The 20,887-nt window shown below is 38.9% G+C and overlaps 1 protein-coding gene across 1 annotated transcript in view; it reads right to left on the minus strand.

The window, feature by feature from the left end:
• Positions 1-16,967, minus strand: part of TOPAZ1 (testis and ovary specific TOPAZ 1) — a 36,125-nt gene extending 19,158 nt beyond the window's left edge. Inside the window, exons 1-6 of the mRNA XM_066571611.1 lie at positions 15,806-16,967; positions 11,739-14,418; positions 9,310-9,371; positions 6,841-6,971; positions 4,814-4,875; positions 1,559-1,665 (exon numbers count right to left, since the gene is read on the minus strand). Of these exons, the coding sequence (XP_066427708.1) occupies positions 1,559-1,665; positions 4,814-4,875; positions 6,841-6,971; positions 9,310-9,371; positions 11,739-14,418; positions 15,806-16,967 (4,204 nt within the window). The remainder of the gene's footprint in view (positions 1-1,558; positions 1,666-4,813; positions 4,876-6,840; positions 6,972-9,309; positions 9,372-11,738; positions 14,419-15,805) is intronic.
• Positions 16,968-20,887: the final 3,920 nt, after the last annotated feature.

The following is a 20,887-nucleotide window of genomic DNA, read 5'->3' on the forward strand; positions in this document are numbered from 1 at the left end:
GGTGCTTAGCCCCTTCTAGCAAACTACAGTTACTAGAGAGCATCCAGTAATGAATGTTCTAGAGACTGGCACTAGGTACATGGCTCTTAATCTCCATGTCTTCCTAATAGATAGGGCTATCCCAGGATAGGAAGGACTGAGCATAATGTAGAACAATGAGTATCAAATGTTATGTATTGTCACATTGCAAAAACTTGTGAAGTGACAGTGGGCCACTTGATAAGTTCAGGTCTGGATACATTTAGTGACAAGAAAAAGAGTGAGAAAAGAGCCAACCACAGCTATAGAAAAATCCCACTGGGAATTTGATCTTTCCTCCAGATTCTTTTTTGATCTTTCTTCCAGATTCTTGCCATCCCCAAGCACGAAGTTTTTGCCCAACTCCTTTCAAGAGTTTGTACTCTCTCTCGCTGACTGTAGGTCAGACTTGTAGGGAAGCAGGCCCTAAAGTGGAATAGCCAATCCTGCCTGCACAGTTCTGGGAATAAAAGGCTGTTTTACTCTGTCCCAGCACAGAAACTCTTGCTTTGGCAACTTTCAAATAACTTTAAGAAGGAAGACTTTGAAGAACTCTTCAGAAGGTATACTCTGAAGGCCAAAGATATGAATAGCTTCAAATAACTGGAGTCTGAAGACATATTCAAAATTGCTTTTTATAGCATGTGTTTCTTGCACTACATGAAAATACTGTTAAATGACATGATAAAATTCTGTTAAATAACATGATAAAATTCTACAAGCTCAGACTGACAGTATAATTTGAAACTCAACAAGGACCCCTGTCACTGATCTTAATTCAAGAAATCCATGTTTATAAATATCTATATTAATCAGTAATTCTAAAACCATTGATCTCCAAAGCACCTGTTGCAAAGAAACAGAATGCAGTATCTATCCACAAGTAATTGATTCCTATTTTTCTCTATCTTGTAGGCCAAATAAACCATACATTTATGCAAGGCTAAATGTCAAATTTGTAATGTGCAATGACTCCAGTTCCATTATGATTTCTCTGGTGGCACAGATATCTGTCCCACATGTGAAATATACTGGGTCAACAAGAAGTGCTACTTATTAAATCCATATAATTATTTGATCCAGTCTAGTGAATGCCTCAAAACATTTGAATTGGCATAAACAACAAAGTTCTGACCTTCAGCAAGGTGGGTAAACCACTTTAGCAAATCTTACTAAGAACAATCAACCAACCCAATCTGCAGTCACATTCTCTGACCACAAATAAAGGAAAACAAGTTACTTGCTAATAACACATGTCAAGCACAATGTGTCAGACTACCAAGAACACATGCACTCCCCTAACATTATCTGACAGGCATAAATACCAGATAGAATTATTTCTAGAATAGAATTCTGCTAAAAACCCAACCCCAAACCTCTCACTAATCTACCATATGAGATCTTGCAGTTTTACTTTTATATATGCAAAGTAAAATTCCAGTCAATATCTTCAGGAACTGAAGATAGTCCGTAAGATTCTACTGGCAAATAAAGCACAAATAAAAAATTATGACAGGCTCATCAATACAGCATACAATACCATTTGTCCAGGATTTCATCTCTGTAGTTCCACTGAAGAGATTTACTTTTTGGTCATTCAATGGCAATCCTGATAGCAATTCACAGTTCGCTTTGTATTTACAGTCACTGTTGAATATTAAAAACCATAATTTTGTTAAAATTAGTTTGCTTAACCAAATTTAACAGGGGTTTCTTTCATGTAATGCATGCCTTTAAAGAGGGATTAAGTGTTTAAAAGATGAGAATTTCTTCAACACTTTATGCAACACTTTATGCAACACTTCAAAACTTGCCATAAATTTAAATAGCCAGCAGTCCCAACAATTTTACTTTCATTACTCTCATTTGCCTGGTCCAATCTGATTATGATTTTAGCTGAGATTATTCTGCCCTAATGCATAACTGTATTTAAATTCAATAAATAAGTAGAAAAGGCACCTATGAACCACTCCCCCCACCATGCTGACAAGAAGATTGAGATTATTTCTGTCATCTCTGAAAAAGTATTTACATTAGTCTGTTATATAATATCTGTCAAAGAATAAATCCCAAGGCTTTTCAAATTACATTTAAAGAGTTGACTGTTTTCTTTCCTAAAAAACTGATTACTGGACAGAAGATTTAGGTCATTTCAAAGAGAGCACTAATTAAAGACTGTTCTGCTTTTATTCCCAAATATGTACATTCCAGAGAATTAAATGACTAAAATGTGGTGTTTTCAAAAATAAGATAAAAATATTGCTAGGAAAACACTTGGTAATCTCTTTTGTTTTTGTAAACAAAGCTACAGGAAAAATATCGTCCCCTTTCATGAGATCTTGCTCCCCTTCCCCCTTTCCATTAAGAATCCTGGTTTAGTACAATCCTGGTTTTAACCTGCTTGCTCCTCTGCAGACAGAGTTGCTACCTCCTAGAAGGGATTCAAAATTTTTAACACTTCTCATAGCCAAGATAATTCAAATAGTTCCTAAACTTTAGGATGTTTTCAATACAATTTGAAATAAAAATGCTACTGTAGAGAGGAAGAAATTCCAGGTAAGAAACATAATTTTTTCAAGATCAATCTTTATTCTCAGCAATGTATTTGGGTTGTTTTCCAGAGGGAACAAAAATCTGCAGTTTTAGTTACTCAGAAGTTTCAAATTACCACATAAAATCTTCTAATGCTACCTCATGATGCCAGCCTCAGTTCTGACACAATACGATTTTCGTAGCAGTTTCCCTTCAGATTTCTTTAATCTAAACATGAAATTACACACTATTTTGCCAGGAACTGTAAACTATATACATCTACAAGCATTTTTTTCAGTAACAGCATCACTAGAAGAGGAGTTTGCTAAATAAGAACAGCAACTATGTTTTCTTCTAGATAAAACTTTGCAACGATAACATTTTTCAGTTAAACTAGCGAAAATAGTTCAACTCCAAAGGAAGGCCTCTTTAACTACACAGAGTACTGCACTGCACAAACATATTTTGTTCAGCACAATCTACTTACTCTGTAATATAAAGAACTATTTATCCTAGTAAGGCAAATTTAAATGGGTACTTTATAGCAGAAGGAGGAGCTTGGAGCTCTCCAGTGGATTAACAAAAAGAAGCAGTATTCTGACAGACTACTGGCAGACTCAAGTCTGTTGCAGAAATGTGAGCGTGGTTGGAAAAAAAAACAGTACTCTCTTCTATGTCAGCTAAGGTTTCTTGGTTATTTTGAAAATTACTATGTCTTAGTTCCAGCCAGGAAAGGGTTAATTTTTGCAGTAGCTAATTGGTGATTACTGCTCCTAGACCACAACACTCTGTTATTTCTCTTCTAATTACTTAAGAATTTCATCTTAAGTCTACCTTTCCTACAAAAACTAATTCTCTGTCATTTCTGGATGGCTGATGAATGAAAATTTCTCAGTCTGACAGTAATTCAGGCTCAGAAAATCATCCACGGTATGAAGTTCAACAAGGGAAAGTGATGGATTCTGCATCTGGAATGGGGCAACCCTGGAAGTACAGACAGACTGGGGAATGAGAGGCTGGAGAGCAGCACTGTGGAAAGGGACTTGGAGGTCCTGGTTGATGGCAAGTTGAGTCAACAGTGCCCTGATAGCCAGGAGAGCCAACTGGGGCCCTGTGACCTTGGGGGCATCAGGGAGAGCACCTCCAGCTGACCAAGGGATGTCCCACTGTGCTCTACACTGGTGTGGCCTCACCTTGAATATTTTATGCAGTTTTGGGTGCCACAATGTAAGAAAGGCATTAAACTATTAGAGAGTGTCCAGAGCAGGGCAATGAAAATGGTGAAGGTGCCTTAAGGGGAAGCCTGGTGAGGAATGCCTGAGGTCACTTGGTCTGTTTGGCCTGGAGAAGACAAGACTGAGGAGAGACCTCATTGCAGTCTGCAACTTCCTCGTGAGGGGAAGAGGAGGGGCAGGCACTTATCTCTTCTTTCTGGTGACAGGACCCAAGGGAATGGCCTGAAGATGCGTCAGGGAAGGCTTAGGCTGAATATTAGAAAAAGGTTCTTCATCCAGAGGGGGGGGTCAGGCACTGAATAGGCTCCTCAAGGAAGTGGTCACAGCGCCAGCCTGAGTTCAAGAAGCATTTGGACAATGCTCTCAGGCACATGGTGTGAGTCTTGGAAATAGTGCTGTGGTGGGCCAGGAGTAGGACTTGATGATCCTTACAGATCCTTTCCAACTCAGCTTACTCAATGATTCTATAAATCAGATTAAGAAATGTGTACAGTAAACACTGCAAACACAGCTTGAAGCTAGAAGAACAGTAAAGCATGTCCTTAACTGCATGTGACATGTTTTTAAGCACCTTTTTCTACTGCTGTACAAATATTTGCCAGCCTGAATTTGAATGAGATCTTTCAATTCTTTCATAAGCAGAAAAGAAAAAGGAAAGCTTCATGACTTATTTATTACTATGTTTTGGTTTTGTTAAGTTCTGGTAAGTGCTATTGTGGCAAGAAATGCATCTTATGCTACACTCACATTGAGATGCAAAAGTGAGACACTGTCATGAAGTTAATATATTTTGTCACCAGTCAAAAGTCAAAATAAGCCCTACTGTCCTGTCAGGCTATGACTACACTTCTTCTGTACTTTGTGGAGTGAAATTATATTATTTCATGTATTTATGTTCTTCATTACATAGTTACAGTAACATGGAAAACTGAATTAAATACTGGTGGTTTTCAGGTAACAACATCACGTTTTATTTGTATAGTAACTGGGGAATAGCACAGGTTACATGAAGGACACACTATATGTACCTTTTCCCAGCTTCACTCTTATTTTCTTCTTCAACATCAGGCACTCCATCTGCAAGCTTGAACTGTGAAGATATTCAAGTTATTTTCAGGTACAACAAAGCACTACTAAGGCTGTTATGCTTTACAGACTTAAAACTGTTAGAGATCATTGCAAGGTGTGATAAGACAGTCTTAACTGCAGAAACTGTTATTTGGTGTGTAGGATTATTCTTACAACATCTTTGTTAATGAACATACTGCCTTTATACACTGTGTTCTTTAAAATAGTGATTGTTAACTGGAAAAAAAGACAGTGTGACTGTCTTCACTTCTCTTTGCTCTCATGATAATCTCAGCAATTTTTACGCCCACTGCCTGACTTTAACTGCGCCTGACAGATGTGTGGAACACCACAAAAGTTATTCCAACAAGTTTAATGAAATTTAAAACTGCACTGAGGAGGAATTTAAGCCTTTTGCTCAGCTCTACACAATCATGGAGAGTTAAAAAATCCCCAACAATATGGAGACAAAAGACAACACAAAACATATTTGGAGGAGAGAATCTGAAAAGACTAATTCAGAATGAAGTCATAGAATCCTGGCTTCACAAAGTAACTTAGGACTTCATATTCTATTACAAATTGATTATAGCCAAAGAACTAGAGATGACTGTGTTCTCATTGGATTTCCAAACTTTTTTTTACCGCTTCCTGAACAGTTTTAGCATTTTCTCCATGCGTAGTTTTTGCCCTTCTCACAGGATTATTAACTGGAAAAACCATCAAAAAAGCATAATCTAAAAATCTCCCCAGATGGTAGAGTACCTGCAATAAGGGTTCTGCCATCGCATTCCCCCTGCAGGTGTGCACTGCTATTTTCTATCCACATACAGAACAGGTTTAGGTAGGGCTTAGTATGCATTTTCTGGTTTGAGTTTGGGTTGGGTGAGATTATTTGCACGTATTTTTTACTGTCCAACACAGCACAGAAAAGCAAGCACTAGGATGCTGATTTTATAAAGCCACAAAGCTATGAAACAAGCCAAACGGGACTAACCTGGTAATACTGCGACAAGTATCCCACCTTCAGCAAACCTTACAATTTGACAGACCCTTTTTGTCTCTCCAAAAGATCAGCAAACAAAATGGCACTGTTAACTTTGTGAATTGCATGTTAGCTGCCCCAATTCCATTTGCTGAAGGAAATGTTTATCTTCTTTTAAATACTTTTTTGCTTAAAGGGAAACTGATTCTCTGCTGTTTGATTAATTTCCCAATTACTTACCAATTTTAACCCTGTGAATTGTACAGTTTAACTTATCCAGTTAAAACCACTAGCCACTCCTGGAGTAGTGGAAAACAGCAAGCAACAAAGTATGAGTGGCAGAGAGATGTCTCCCTCTGTAAATTCCAATTAATTATCAAAGAAGCAAATAGTATAAAATTCCAGTAAATCTTAAAAGACCTAGACTTATTATCCAGAGGAGGAAAGACAGAGAAAGGTCAGATAAAGTCAGTAAGCATGAAAATTATTTCCTCTGAACAGCCAGAAATCTGTATGTTAAAGGCCCTTCTGCCCAAGTAATGAAGCCCAGAATGATTTTTTTGATGCATGATGGCTGTGCAGCTCCCCAGCTTTCCAACATTGCCCCATCCTTCTGATACTGAGAGGCATTTAACAGCAACATTTAAAATTAGGTATGTTATGTAAAAATGTCATACGTGCAAAGCAGTACTCATAGGAGTACACTGGAACAGTAATTTTCATACCATTGGGAATACAATGTTATTGCAACAACTGATGTAACAATAAATATCCTGTTTCACTTCCAATTTGAAGCTTAATTGACAATTAAAAAAAAGTCAAGTTCTGTTAAGTGAAGATTACATTGCCAATACACAGTAATCTACTAAATGTTAATATTCTTTTTATTTCAGGAAATTTAAGATTTTGTTGATAAAACAGCATTAGCAATTAAAATTATCCAATTATGTGGATTGTAATTTCTTAAACTATGTAAGTAGAGAAAGCATAATTTCTCAGTACCTTTTCATCCCCGTCCACACTTGTCAAAAGTTCATCTAGTTTGCTCTGTTGCCTATCTTTAAGAAAGTCCTCACTAACATCTCCTGAAGGACTGCTTCCTCTGGAGGAGTTGTGGGTCTTCACATCTTCAGCTGAAAATGTACAAACGCATTGCTTTATGTGTTTCCCAGGCTACAAGACAACAAAGCTTTTATTTCCTAAATATTACAAAGGTTTAGGATTAATGACATTTAAGAACTCCTAGGACCTCCTAAATGTGAAATTTATGGAAAAATATTTCATGCTTAAGGCAGGAACCATTTCAAATAAATATTAGGCTGAATCTGCAATTAAAATTCTATCCAAGCACTATGTTCTTTAATGGTCCCTGTTGAACAGTACAACACGTTTACTTATAGAATATTGAATTCAATACTTAGAAATAAATTCAGTTAAGCTTTTTTATTAAAACACAGGCAAAGATATGTGTGGCAATTTGCTAAACAAAAAGACTTAGCCTTTGTTACAAAAGGGCATAAGTTAATCACACTGACCTGATGCAACCCTGAACTAAATATAGAAAGCTCTGAGAAACTCCAAATTCCTGTAATATAGTAAACTCAGTAAGAATTCAGTGTCAGTAAATTTCAGCACCTTTTGGAGATGCCACAGGAAATGAACGACACACCTGGCTGCAACTTTCTGAAAGGGCTGTTTATGTACAACAGAAGAGTTCTGCATAGAAAAGAAATTCACTACTGGATCACACAAATGACTTCCAACTGCACTGTGCTGTCCAGACACAGGAAGAAAGAATCAGATTAGTATTGGAAAGGCTTTTCTCTTATAGTCCCTGGTCTCTATGATCACCAAGTACAAGACACATCTGGCTGAAGACAACATACACAAGATTTCCACTTGAAAGGTGAAGAGGATTGATGTTACCCAGAATATTTTAACTGTAGTACTTTTTCCCTTTCTTAAATGGTGAAGCCACTAAGGCAAGGAGCCATGACTTCACTAATGTAACACAGGACACCAAAGCAGTAACACCTATTTCTGAATAAATACATAAATAGTCAGTAATTAGCAACACCAGGAACCCTTCTTTTGTTCTGTGCAGGTTTTTTTTTAAAGTCATGTATTAAATGGTAAGTTACTGTGTGCATTTTCATCTAAGATTATGATGGGATCCTGCTTCTCAGATCTGGGAAGGACTTTAAGTACCACAAAAAGAACCAAAGACTTTCAGCCTCAAACTTTGCTAGAACATGAAGTAAAACAACAAAGAACATGCAGAAGTTACAGAATAGTACAAAATTTGTTGTCAGGTTTGGCTTCAATCACCTCAGCATTGCAGATTCCATGGCCCAGGCTCCAATCTCTTTACATGACCAGAGGCATAACTGTGCACTTCCTCTTGACTCCTCCTCAGGGAACTTGTGTCTATTTCTTGGTATCTGAGCTCTAAATCCTCATTATCTTTTATTTTGCCTTCTAATACCTGAAGCCCGAGATCTTCTCTTCCCCTAATAGTCTCTAGTCACTCCTTTCCAGGAGGCACTATCTGCTGAAATCAAGCTTTGTAGTGAATCTAACACATTAATGCGGAAAACCAGCACAAGAGGTACTGTCAGACACCTTTCAATCCTGAAGCAAAATCAACATGTAATGTCAGAATAACAATAAGCTGACAAAATGATACCAGAAGGGAAACACCATGAACCTCCAAAACCAGTCTCAGTACTCTGTATGTTCACCACTGTCAGTAAAGGGCTTCTATCCAAAGTCAAAATCCTGTTCTTCCAACCTATCTAGTAGAAACTTCTACATTAGATATACCTTGGTATACCACTAGGTCTGGTATGCAAACTGCAGAAAACAAAACAAATCACATTCATGTGCTGCCTAGCTGGACTGTTCTGCTTTAAATAGGAAGAAAAACCCCACTAAATCAGAAGTAACCTTATTTCATTAGAAAAAGGCATTCTTTAAAAACAAAACACTGTCTCAGTGGAATGGGCATAGCATCCACAAAACCCCCCGAAAGGACAATCTGGAAATAAACCTGACTACAAAATTCTGTGTGCTGATGAACACAACAGAACAACCACCTCTAACTCTGACCTAAACTCCAAAGCACTATTACAGGACTCAGAGTCTTACTATGATTTCAACAACTAACAGAATTCTTTGCCTAAAACTGTCAGAGAAATGTCAAAAAACCCCAGAACCAAAACCAAATCAAAAAACCTCACTCCAACCCACTAGTCCTACCAACAGACAAGTAATACAGAGAAGTACATGCTCCCTCTATGACTCAGGCTTGTGTCATTTTGAAAGATGTTGACTCAATATGCATTAGGAAACAAACTACTGTAACAATAAAAAGATAATACAAAACCAGACAAGTAGACAAATTCTTTTTTTTTGTTTGTTTTTTTTTCTTCTTCTTTGGATTATATACCAAAAATTTCCAGAGACCCTTACCTTTTAACACCAAATTACAGGAATTTTCAGTATCACTTGACTTTCCAGATTCTTGCATGCATCTGTTTTGAACAAAAAGTGTACTTAAGATTTCCATCTTGCACAAAAGCAAAAATAATTTATAAGTTACATAAAATCAAAACTTCTCAGTAATACTTTTAGCCATGGACAGAACACTTACAACCAATACACTGTTTTAAGACTCTTTTTAACTTTCTCTTTTGGCTTTCTTATGTTCATCCCTTCAGATGAACACCTAAACATGTTAAGTAAAACCAAGACATTTCAAAACCCAAAATTTTCAGTAAAAGTTCATGATCTCATTTAATCTTTGCCTAAAATACCGGGAGGGGAAATTTTCTCAGTATAGCAAATCAAGAAAATACTGTGATAATGAGTCGATTCATCAGTTTCTAAAAAATGTGATTTACAGTAATTTTATATTCAAAATAATTTGCTTAACAATGAATCTCAAAGAGAGTAACAAAAACAACTGTTCATAGGAAGATACTTCACCTATTTCAAAGATAAGTAAGGAAAAAATTAATACTTCTCCTTAGAAAAGCTCAGGAGGGACAAATAGATATCTTAAATGTTACACATAGAATATATAAAACATGCTCATGATTATCACACATTTTAGAAGCTTGTACCTGGTGTATGACATCAAGTGTAATGACAGCAAGCTGTCCAGTCAAGGCAACAGAAAGTGGCAAACAAAAGCATATGTGAAAAATTAGTTTTACTGCCACATTCAGGCTTCAGGTCAGAATGTTTTCCTTATGCCTGGAAGTGACCAGCACTCTTCTCTATGTTAAAAGCAAGCATCAGAGAAATAACCTGTTGGAAGTCTCAGTTGTATTTGGCAAAACTCAAAAAAAAAAAAACCTCTCAAACCCCCCCCGCCCAAAAAAAAAAAAACAAACCCAAAAAAAACCTGGCCATGATCTGGTATTATCTGGTAATATCATACCCAATAAAATTTATTTCAATATTCTCCTATTGAATTATAATATTAATATGTTCCTGACTGCTATCAACTATGTGTAATCACCATCTAATAATCTGCATCAAATTATGGAAGGTAAAAAGCAAAACAAGAAATTTTGCCTGTTTCTTTAGCAAATCCAGGGAAATTCTAAGTAAGAAGAACCATGCATTTTTATTTCCCTTGGCTAATGGCAAACAAATTCAACAGGTATCAGAAAGAAATGAATACTCCTTCTAATAAATTTGCTATGCTATAGCCTAGCTTCTTCTCAAGAAGTTGGATGCTCCTACTACAGACTTGCCCTGTTCTCTAGAGGCTTGTTTTGGCAGAAATTTTATTCTGTTAACATCTGTAAGTTTTATATTCTCATGTTCAAAAAAGTGTTCAGTACCTCAAACAAGATTCCCTTCCTCTTTTGCACATGGGTTTAATGAAAAGGATAAGGAGAGCAGTGAGTAAAAAAAAAAATAATGCAGCTATAAGGTGGTACAATCCTGAAAGTAATTGAAGTGTTACTTAAAATACAGGTAGCATAAAGCCACCTAGAAAGACCACACAAAAAAAAATTAAAACACCCATCCCAATAAAAACCAATCTTTGGAGGAAAATCTTGCATTATTTTTATCTAAACCTCCTTTTTTTTTTCTTTGAAAAAATGAAAAATTCAATCTTAAAACTTTTTCACTGAACACAAGTATCAAAGCTTAAGAGAGAAAACAGGCTAAACAAGAGATGAGTTCATTCCATGAAGAACTACCATCTCATTTACAAAAGTTAGGTTCTACTTTAAATTTCTTTTCCTCCTCCTATGACTTTTATTATCATCTGAAAACCCAGTAAAACATTAACACCTGATGATTTACACCGGGAACCTGCTGAATGAAGATGCAGGATGATAAACCTATGCAACACTTTAGCCAAATCACATACCTGAAAAATATTCACATGTCTGGGGATAGGAGAAAAAGAGGGAAGAAGAATGGCAGAACAGAACACTACTGTAGAGACAACCATTTACTCTTACAGACTCAAGAGAAAAATAAGCTACACCTAAAAAGTAAAAACATTTCTAGTATTATACCACTTTACAACTAAGAAAAATGCCTTCAAAGGGCTATCTGCTTTTTCAAATCTAGAATATTATTTTTATTTATCTTTGTTTCTATTTTCATATTTCACTTCATTTAAACAAGCCCTTTAGGACTACCTTGTCCTACAATTCAGTTTATCCCAGCTCTTATAAAGAAAAAATTAATTTATCTGCATTCAGAATACTGTCACAGCTCAATCAAAATTAGCACTCAAAATCAAATAAAGAAATAATTTAAACAAAAATTAGTGGAATTCTCTAAGGAAGCCTGACCATTACAACCAAAGCATATGCATATGAGATAAAAGTACTTGGGAATATTGTGATTAAAAAAAATGATATGCATACCTAAAACTACTTTCTACTGAATATTTCTTTTCTGACGCAACAGGAGACTCAGGCTTAATATACACCTTTGTGTCTTTAATGCAGTTTGCAGAGGATGCTTTCACTGGACAATTTTCACAGTGTGCAGGTGCAAGCTCCTCTTCATTACTGGTTCCAAAAAGGTCAGGGTCATCCTGAATCACATCAATGACAAGAACATCTTGGTTGTAAGCTTCAAGGACATCTGGTAAATTTTGACTGTTGATTTTTTGTGGAAAATTCCCTCTTGATTTTCTATCACCATTTATTCCTAATCCAACAAGGTGGTCGACTGCATTCCAAGAATGATCAGGAAAACTGGATTTCAGCACACACTTAGAACCACAGAAATCAGGCACAGATGGCTCTGGCTGTCCATCAAGAAGAGGATGTGGATATGTAGAGAAACTTTCAGGGAGCGCAGACATCTCATCAGAGAGTTTTACAGAACCATTGTACTGGAAGTCCTTACTATCAACCTCATCTGCTTTTTTCTGTATGGAAGCTGAAGATGCAGCATCACTCATGACAGGAAGAGGACCCTGCTCAGATTTTATCAAGAAAGTCTCCTCACCTGTCTTCTGCCTTCCTGGACTAGTGCTTTCAAGAAGCTCTAGTGGACTACAAGTTTTGCTTTCAAATGAATGGACAGATTCCCATTTCTTGGATTTAGGTTTGTTTCTGCATAAAGGAATTTTGAATTTTGTCAGGTTTCCAGAGGTTAATGGTTTAATTAGGTTTAAATCAGAAAATGTCTGGTTCACTACTGATCCTTTAGGGCTGAAGTTTATACTGTTTGTGTTACTTGCAGAAGTACAACTCTGGACTGTCAGAGACAGGTTTCTGTTTGTCACCTCTCCTTCATTTTCATCCTTTTGTTTTGTTATACCATTCTGGACTGTCGCAGGCAGGTTTCTGTTTGTCACATCTTCATTTTTTCCCTTTCGTTTTGTTGTACCATTCTGGACTGTCACAGACAGGTTTCTGCTTGTCACCTCTCCTTCATTTTTATCCTTTTGTTTTGTTGTGCCATTTTGGACTGTCACAGACAGGTCTCTATTTGTCACAATTCCTTCATCTTTATCTTCTTGTTTTATTGTACCATTCTGGACTGTCACAGACACATTTCTTTCTGTTATATCTCCTTCATCTTCATCTTTTTGTTTTGTTGCAAAATTCAAGGTTGCTTTAACTTCTTGCACATCATCACGGTTAAAAGCCACAGCACTTTTATCTGTATTAACTGGTGATTCTCCATTTTCATTGTTCACTGTCAAAGTCTCATAAATATCCACAGAAGAGGATTCCATTGTTTCATGTGAAGCCTGACAGTCAATATTTGGATCAATCTTTTTATGTGTAATTTCTTTTGTAATTTCTGCTAGTGATGTATGCAAATCCAGCTGTCTCACACTCTCAGTCTCTGCACTACGTTCCACAGCTTTAACACTGCTTTTATCAGAGGAATCCTCAAAAGAAGCCCTTAAAAGTCTTTTTCCTTCTGAGATGAACCTATGACTTTTAAGAAACCATTCAGAAGTCCTGGCACAAGATTCAACAGGCCAAACTTTTTTACCAGTCATGGGTATTGCTCTTTGACAGGTGAACTGCTGCAATTTCTTAGTAACTTTGTTCAAATTTCTTCCTGTCTTTCTTTTGTGACCATCAGAAACATCATGGATCTGAGCCAACCCTCTAAGGCTATCTGAGGCAGCTGCATAACGTGCCACACTGCTTGAATTTTCTCCTTTTACTATTGCAGAGAGCTCAGATGTCTTCTTAAAGCCAGTTTCAAATGCAAGTAATTTGGTACTATTCTTTCTCCAGGCTGATACAGTTTTTACTTCCTGAGTATTTTTTTCTGTATCAAAATCTGATGTATGATCACATGAAGGTGAGAAAGTATGATTCAGTCCTGAAACTGAAAATGAGCTTGACATGGTTTGTAACTCACACTTCTTACATTTACTAGCCATGTCTTCAGATTTCTCAGTGATTTTCATCTTTTTTCTAGGCTTTCTACCAATATTCCACTTTTTTCCCCTTAAACACTTGCTGCTTTCACTCAGGCAGCATGAAACAAAGCCTTCTTCGTTTTCATTCTTTTCTTTATTAGGTGAAAACCCACCTTTTATGAGTGATCTCTCATTCTGCATTCTACTAGTGCTGCAAATTCTATCACTCAGGTCTCCAGTACCATGGGCTACATGGAAGAATCCATTTAATTTATAACTGTTGGTAGTTCCACTGGCTGAAGGCTTTACTAATGTGTTGATGTAACAACAGTCCTGTAATACCACAAATGGATTCTTTTCAGCTGCACAGAGCAAGCCACTGCAATGGTTTAGGGCATTAGTGCCATGTTCAGCGCCACATTTTGTAGATACATTCATCACTCCTTCAGCTGCAGTCACACTTAAACTTCGCAAGTGCTTGTTTTTACCAGATCTGTGTTGCCTTTTTCTACACTGCACACCAGGCTCTTCTGTTACAGCATGGCATAGGAAACTCTTGCTTTCAGTGTCACCTGAAGTAGAAACTGTAGATTTAGAATAGTGAGATTCCTTTTCCATAGTATCTTCTACCCTGTTTTGCTTTGTCTTAACCTTCTTTACAGCCTGTGAATTACCAGAGTCTTGCTCAATTGCTTTCAAGTGCTCCTCTGATGATTAAAAAACCAAAGAAGCGTCATTAAAGAAAACTCTAAGAGAAAAAGACTATTTTATAAAGAGAATCAAAACCCCCAAACATAAAAGGCTGCTAAAGAACATGACACTATATAAGGCTAAAATATTTCAGTGAAGTTTTATGACTTTTTTTTTAAATGAACGCTATTAGGACACTTAAGAGTAAAAAAGATGTATTACCTTCAGGAACAAATGCAAAGAAAAGCAGAACTGTACAGTGTCATAAGGACACTGGAAGTTGTGTATTTGTTGTGTACTCCACATAAGTGGAAAATAAGAAAATGCAGATGCTGTTTGCATGCTCAGCCTTAAAATCTTTTGTTTGCACAGCATATTCTCTGTAGTAGGAACACTAATTTGTAAGAACATCTTTCAGATCCACAGTCCAACCAAATGCATTTGATTGATCAAGAAGATCCAGAAAAATGGAAGGACTTGCATTTTTAGAGACTACTACTTTTTCTTTAAAAGCAAATACAGATTATGTAAAAAACTGTTTATCTGAAAATTTAGACTAGAGAATGGACTCAAGAGCATACTAGTGCAATGCCGGTTTTTTGGACCTTTGTTTTCAAGGTAAAACACAATGTTAATATCTGTCTTTCAGAATATATTTTTTAGATAAAATATTAATAATCTACAGTAAGTATATGTCATTTGAATGTATTCACTTCAAAAGTAATGTTTTTAGACAACATCCTGAAAGAAAAAAGAGACTTTAAAAACTCCTTTTTCAAAATTGTTCCAGTTTGACTCAACATTCTCTTAAAACACCAAAACACAATCATTGCTTCTACATTTTGGGATTTTTCATAAAATAGCAACTAAAAAGTCCTGAGAGCAAACCCCAGCATCCTATAAAGGCAGACACTGTAAGAAGACAGCATCATACATAATCAAAAATAAACAGATAATAGACAGATGAATGAGGACTTGACTGTCTTTTATTCTGGCATTGCTGAAACTACTGCCGCCTTTCTTGCTTGTGGCTGACCACCTCTGAAGAAATGGGGAATGCTTTTGAGAGAAACAAACTCCCAGCACTCCCCACCAATGGCCTGCCTGTTTCTGTCCATATCCCTTCCCCTCTCCCTTCCTCCCCTGTTTCTCTACCCCCTTGAAAGGCTAACTGGTCTCCTCTCCCTGGTGTTAAACAGGCTTCTTTTCTCCTTCAGGAAAAGCCTTTCCTCTTTCTGAAAATCTCGTCTTCTAAGACTGGTGGTATTCACAGTACTGTGAAGCACACCCTAGCTTTTCTCAAACTAAGTCAGCAGCCAGTTTTTCAAGGAGTCTTACTTCAGGACCAATTTGGAAGCCCAAATTCTGTACCCGTACTTCTACAATGGAGCTACCAGTGCTTACCACTTTCCCCTGGGCTGTCTGGTCGTTTTTGAGTGCTTGAACTCTGCTGCTCTTCTTTCATGCAATGCTTCGGAGTCTTTCTTCTGGTTGTTGGTTGTTCTTGTCCACTCAGATCCTGCAGCTGCTGTGACAGCAAGGCATTTCTGTTCCTCATACTCAGAGCTCCTTTCCTGGACTCTGGACACTGTGTATGCTGTTTTAGCAAGGCAGAACTACCCCTCTCCTTGGGACCATGTACTTTTGGTTTCCTCACTGATCTCCTGCCTTTCTTGCCCAAGCATCTCCCTTCTTTTTCCTGTGTCCCTAGTGTTCTTGATCCAACTAATGGACACCCATTCAACTTCTCTAGTATATCAACCTCTTCCTGGGGTTTTGGTTGAGGGACAACTTCCTGAGCACCCAAATTCTTCCTAAAATCTGGGATTTGCATATTCTGTGTCATTGTAGAGTCAGTACATTGCATTTCAGTACTCCACATGACCTTTTTGGGTTGAAGAACTTCTGGTTCTGGAAAACAGGATATTCCATGTCTCTCTGTGCTCTCAATTTCCCTCTTCAAGTTTGGGACTTGTAATTTTACTTCCATACAGGAATGTTTGCCTTCTGTTCCTGAGCTCCCTGAACCCTTGTGGAAACGTGAGAAGTTCAGGTCTTCTGAGCAATGTTCATTCCTTTCAATCCCTGCTGAGAACTTTTTCTGCAAAGCAGTTCCTGAGAAAAACAGCTGTTGGCTTTGACCTGTCCCTCTTTGAGTCTCTTCCCAGCACATTGCTGCAGCCGTGGCTGCTGCTTGCCAATCTTCGCACTCAGCTGTGTCTGAAATTAGTGAAGCTACAACCTTGCTTCTTCGGGGAGACTTCCTGTGCTGGATTCCGTTGGTTTTTCTACCTGGGAATTTCTGTCTGTTCTCACCTTGGTCTTTCTGCATGGCCACAGGAAGAGCAAAACACTTAAAGGAAGTGCAAGAGAGTGTGGCAGGTTGTGGAAAGGAAGGTAAGGGCTGCTCAGGCTTTCCCTTTGGTGCCAGGCGACGACTCCGCTTGACCACCAGCTTTCCCTCTGGCTCACACCCTGCCTGCGGAGAACCGGGGCTGCTGACCTCGGGGTCAACCAGCTTCACCTCGCCGGGTCTCACCACCTTCCCTGACCTCAACTGCGGCATCTCGGTGGCGCAGAGACGGCAACAGAGCCCACAAAACCCGCTCACTAGGGCACCTTTCGCTGAAGCCGCGCTAGCTCGGCACCCGCGATGGCTGCAGGCCCGACCTGGGAGCGGGGGAACAGCCCCTCCCAGGCTGCCCCCTCCGGGACTACCGAGGGAGCCCAGGCCGCCCAGAGAAAAACCACGGCCACCGACAAGTCCTTCCCTCACTGCCCCGGCCCCCAAACACACACCCGGAGCAACGTCTCACAGACCATGGCGCAGAAGGAAGCGGCCCCGCACCTCTCCAAACTCAAAAAGGCCGCCGCCTGCAGCCTCCCGCGCCGCTTTCCCACCCTCTCCCCTTCACTATCTGCCCTCGTCTACCGATCCGTTCCCTTCGTCCAAGCGGCGCCTGCCCGCCCAAAGAGCCGAGCTGCCGCCGCGCCGGCGGGCGATGGTGATGTGGAGGCGTGAGGGCGGCGCCGCGGCGCGGCGAGGCGGGGGGCGGCGGGAACACCCGCCTGGCCTCGCTCGCTCTCTCGCCGGATCGGCGGGGCCGCCTGCGCGGTTCAACCCCAGCAATGGGGGTGGCGAGCGCGGCAGCTCCAGGCGGCCGTGCCCCCGTGTCGGCAGCCCCCGCCCACGCGGGAGCGCCGTGGTTTGCGCTGCGCAGCCGTCGTGCTGCCCCCGTGGTGCCTGAAGCGCCGTGCGGGGCCGCGGGCCTGGCCGCGGGCTCAGGGCCGCCCAAGGGACCAGGCTTCGGTGTGGAGCTGCCAGAGCCTGGGAGCAAACGCCCAACTCGCCCCGAGGTCGGAGTCGTGTGGGTAAACACCCAGGCTCGCCCATTTCGTCGGGTATTCCATCCCCCTCAGTGATTCCTTCTTCGAGCACAGCACTTCAGAAGCTCGCCAACACTGAGGGGCCCTGCGGTTCTTTCACAGAATCACAGAATGGGTCAGGTTGGGAGGGACCACAGTGGGATCACCTGGTCCGACCTCCCTGCTCAAGCAGGGCCATCCCAGAGCACATGGCACAGGATCATGTCCAGGAATTCTTGAGTATCTCCAGTGAGGGAGACTCCACAACCTCTCTGGGCAACCTGTTCCAGTGCTTGGTTATCTGCACAGTAAAGCTGTTCTTCCTCACGTTCCAGCAGAGCTTCTGTGCATCACTCTCTGGCAGTTGCCTCTTGCCCTATTGCTGGGCACCACCAAGAAGAGCCTGGTGGTGCCATCCCCTTGGCACCCTCCCTTTGGATACTGGCAGACATTGATGAGGTCCCCTCTCAGTCATCTCTTCTGGAGGCTGAAAGGGCCCAGCTCTTACAGCTTTTCCTTGTAAGAGGGATGTTCCAGTTCTGTGATCAACTTTAAAGCTCTCCACTGGACCTCCTCTAAGAGCTCCATATGTCTCTTGTATTGAGGACATCAACTTTGTATTTCAAATTACACAGCTTCGGGAGAAAATCACTCAAAAAGATTATATAGTCAGAAAACAATAGAAGTTGGTGTTTGGGCTTTGATTGGGGTGGTAGTTTCAACACAGGTGGAGAACACCAAAGCTTCAGAACCATTCACTGCGTGATAATGTGAACATGTAGAAGTTAGATTAAAAAAAAATGTACAAAGACTGAATCTAAGTGGCAGGTGTTATGAAAATCCCGAATTATTAAACTTAATAAGGTGGTACTCTAATGCCAATAATGCCAAAAATGCACATGGCTGGTAAATGACTGTGTCCTACAAGCCTACAAGCAGTCTCCTTGTGTTTGCCTCAGCTGGTCTCTGAGGGATGAAATACCTTCTCAAATTCATTTCACTATGGCTTAGTCCTTTCTGGTGTTCACATTTCATACATCCTAGTTTGAGATCCATGCAAAGAAATAAGGCGCTTTATATATCAACTTGCTAGAAGTGCAGTCCTGTGAAGTTAAAAGAGTAGTTGGAAAGGTGTGTTTTACTAATTGGCATTGGCTCACTATGTGACTTCAGCCCACGTAACTCACTTCATCTCTGTTTCTCCAATCAGAGGTAGAAATAATACATTTCAGTCCAAATAAAGACAGAGAACATTGCATTTTTGCTAAAATCTCTCCATAGATGAAAAAAGAAAAACAGGGAGGCTGGGAAATTGTTAACTTTAATTTTCTTATGGTCTTTTTAGATTGCACATACATGCTCAAGTAGAAAAAGTCAGCAAATGGCTAACTAAAGCTAATCAAAGCAGAAAATACAGATTTCTTAGGCATTTTCTCCCATGGCTCAGTATTGTGCTTCTGGTCCTTGGGACAGAAAGGACCCAATAAAAGGGAGTTAACTGCACAATATTTATCATTGTCAGTGTTCTGCAAGGCTGGTATTACATAAAACATTCAGCTCTGGTGAAATTTAGCCATTTAACCTTTCATTTCAAACCTTCTTCAGTGTGTAACAGAGTCTTTTAAGTTTTATACCAAGATGAAGACATGCTGAAAAGCAGTAGTAAAGGAAATCTGGGAAAATGGCATATGAATTACCTTACTGCTAGCTCTAATTTTTAGGATGTTAGTATTTAGTCAATTATTTGCAATGATGAGAACTCTCCTCAGACCAGGTTTTTATGAAATGAATAAAAATCTACTTGAAATGAATACTAATTAAAGGCATTCTTCATTAAAGTACTTTGAAAAAGGCACTAGAGCTTCAGAAAGGACATTTTGAAGCAGCTGTGGATTATGTTAAAAAACAGCTTGCATTCAGTTTACAATACTGCTAAAAAGAGGTAGTATAAACATTGTCTTGCAAAGTGGATCAATTTAACCATCTTTTTAAAATACTTGAAAGATAAGAGAATTTTAATATATAGGCATATTTAAAGAAATCCTGTGTCAAGTGTTCATTAAAACTGTAGGTTATTAAAGTGGAAAAAACTTTGAAAAATCATATAAACAGCTTAAGGATGAAAAATTAGTTATTTTCACATTCCAACAACATTTGAATTACTAATATTGCAAGGAAATGTTTAAATTTTATTTTAAAATTACATCTTATTTAGAAATAAAGATAAATGCTTGTTCTTCTTGAGTTTTATAGTTATCTATCTCAATGCCATATCTAAATTTTAGAACTAATTCAACTTTTGCTGATCTGTTGCTTTGTTTCACTGATTTCTTGTTCATTCTAGACACTTCAAGACAGTAATAGAAAGATGAGGTACCAGGTGTCTGAAAGTAAAAAGGCAATTGTGATGCCCAAAATATTTTTTCCCCCAGAATTACTAGTATACTTAGAGATGCATGGCAATTTTCAAGTGGGAAAAGGGAGCTTGTGTGACTACATTTATGTAAAACTCATAATTTTTTTTTTTTTTCTTCCTCAGAGGAGTGTGTGCACTTATCTCTCCAGCTGATGTAATTTACATTGCTGCTGTGGAGAAATTGTGGCTGCAGATCTAACAATGATACATTTGAGCAATCTTCCAAAAGTTTTTGAAAGATTGAAATTTATAAACACATAATCCAGCTACATAGGTGAGATGATCATATAAATTTTTTATTGGGCTGTATTTTAGACTTTGTGAATATACTCACCTAGCAACAGAAATTAAACTGTCTTTTTTTTTAGCTAGGGAACTGGAAAGAATTAACTTGAAAATGAACCTTTTTTTAGTGAAGCAATGTGAAAAATGTCCCCTTGGACCACTTCTTTTTATACTGCTTGCATCTTTATGCTTGGCTGAGGGATAGAGTTGTTATCTCTAGCAAACCATGGTGAAAAGAGTTTGGCTGTGCTGTAATAACTGAGATTGAGCTCTGAAGACTATGTCTAGTCTGTTGCATTCTTAAAACACGCCAAATTAAGCCATTAAGTGATACAACTAAAAAGAAAAAAAAAGAGTTTCAGTCTAGTATGTCAAAGAAACTATCCTTTTATAACCCCAAGGATTTATTAACAGTTCTG

The sequence above is a fragment of the Molothrus aeneus genome, chromosome 1, assembly GCF_037042795.1.
Source record: "Molothrus aeneus isolate 106 chromosome 1, BPBGC_Maene_1.0, whole genome shotgun sequence".
Taxonomy (NCBI): domain Eukaryota; kingdom Metazoa; phylum Chordata; class Aves; order Passeriformes; family Icteridae; genus Molothrus; species Molothrus aeneus.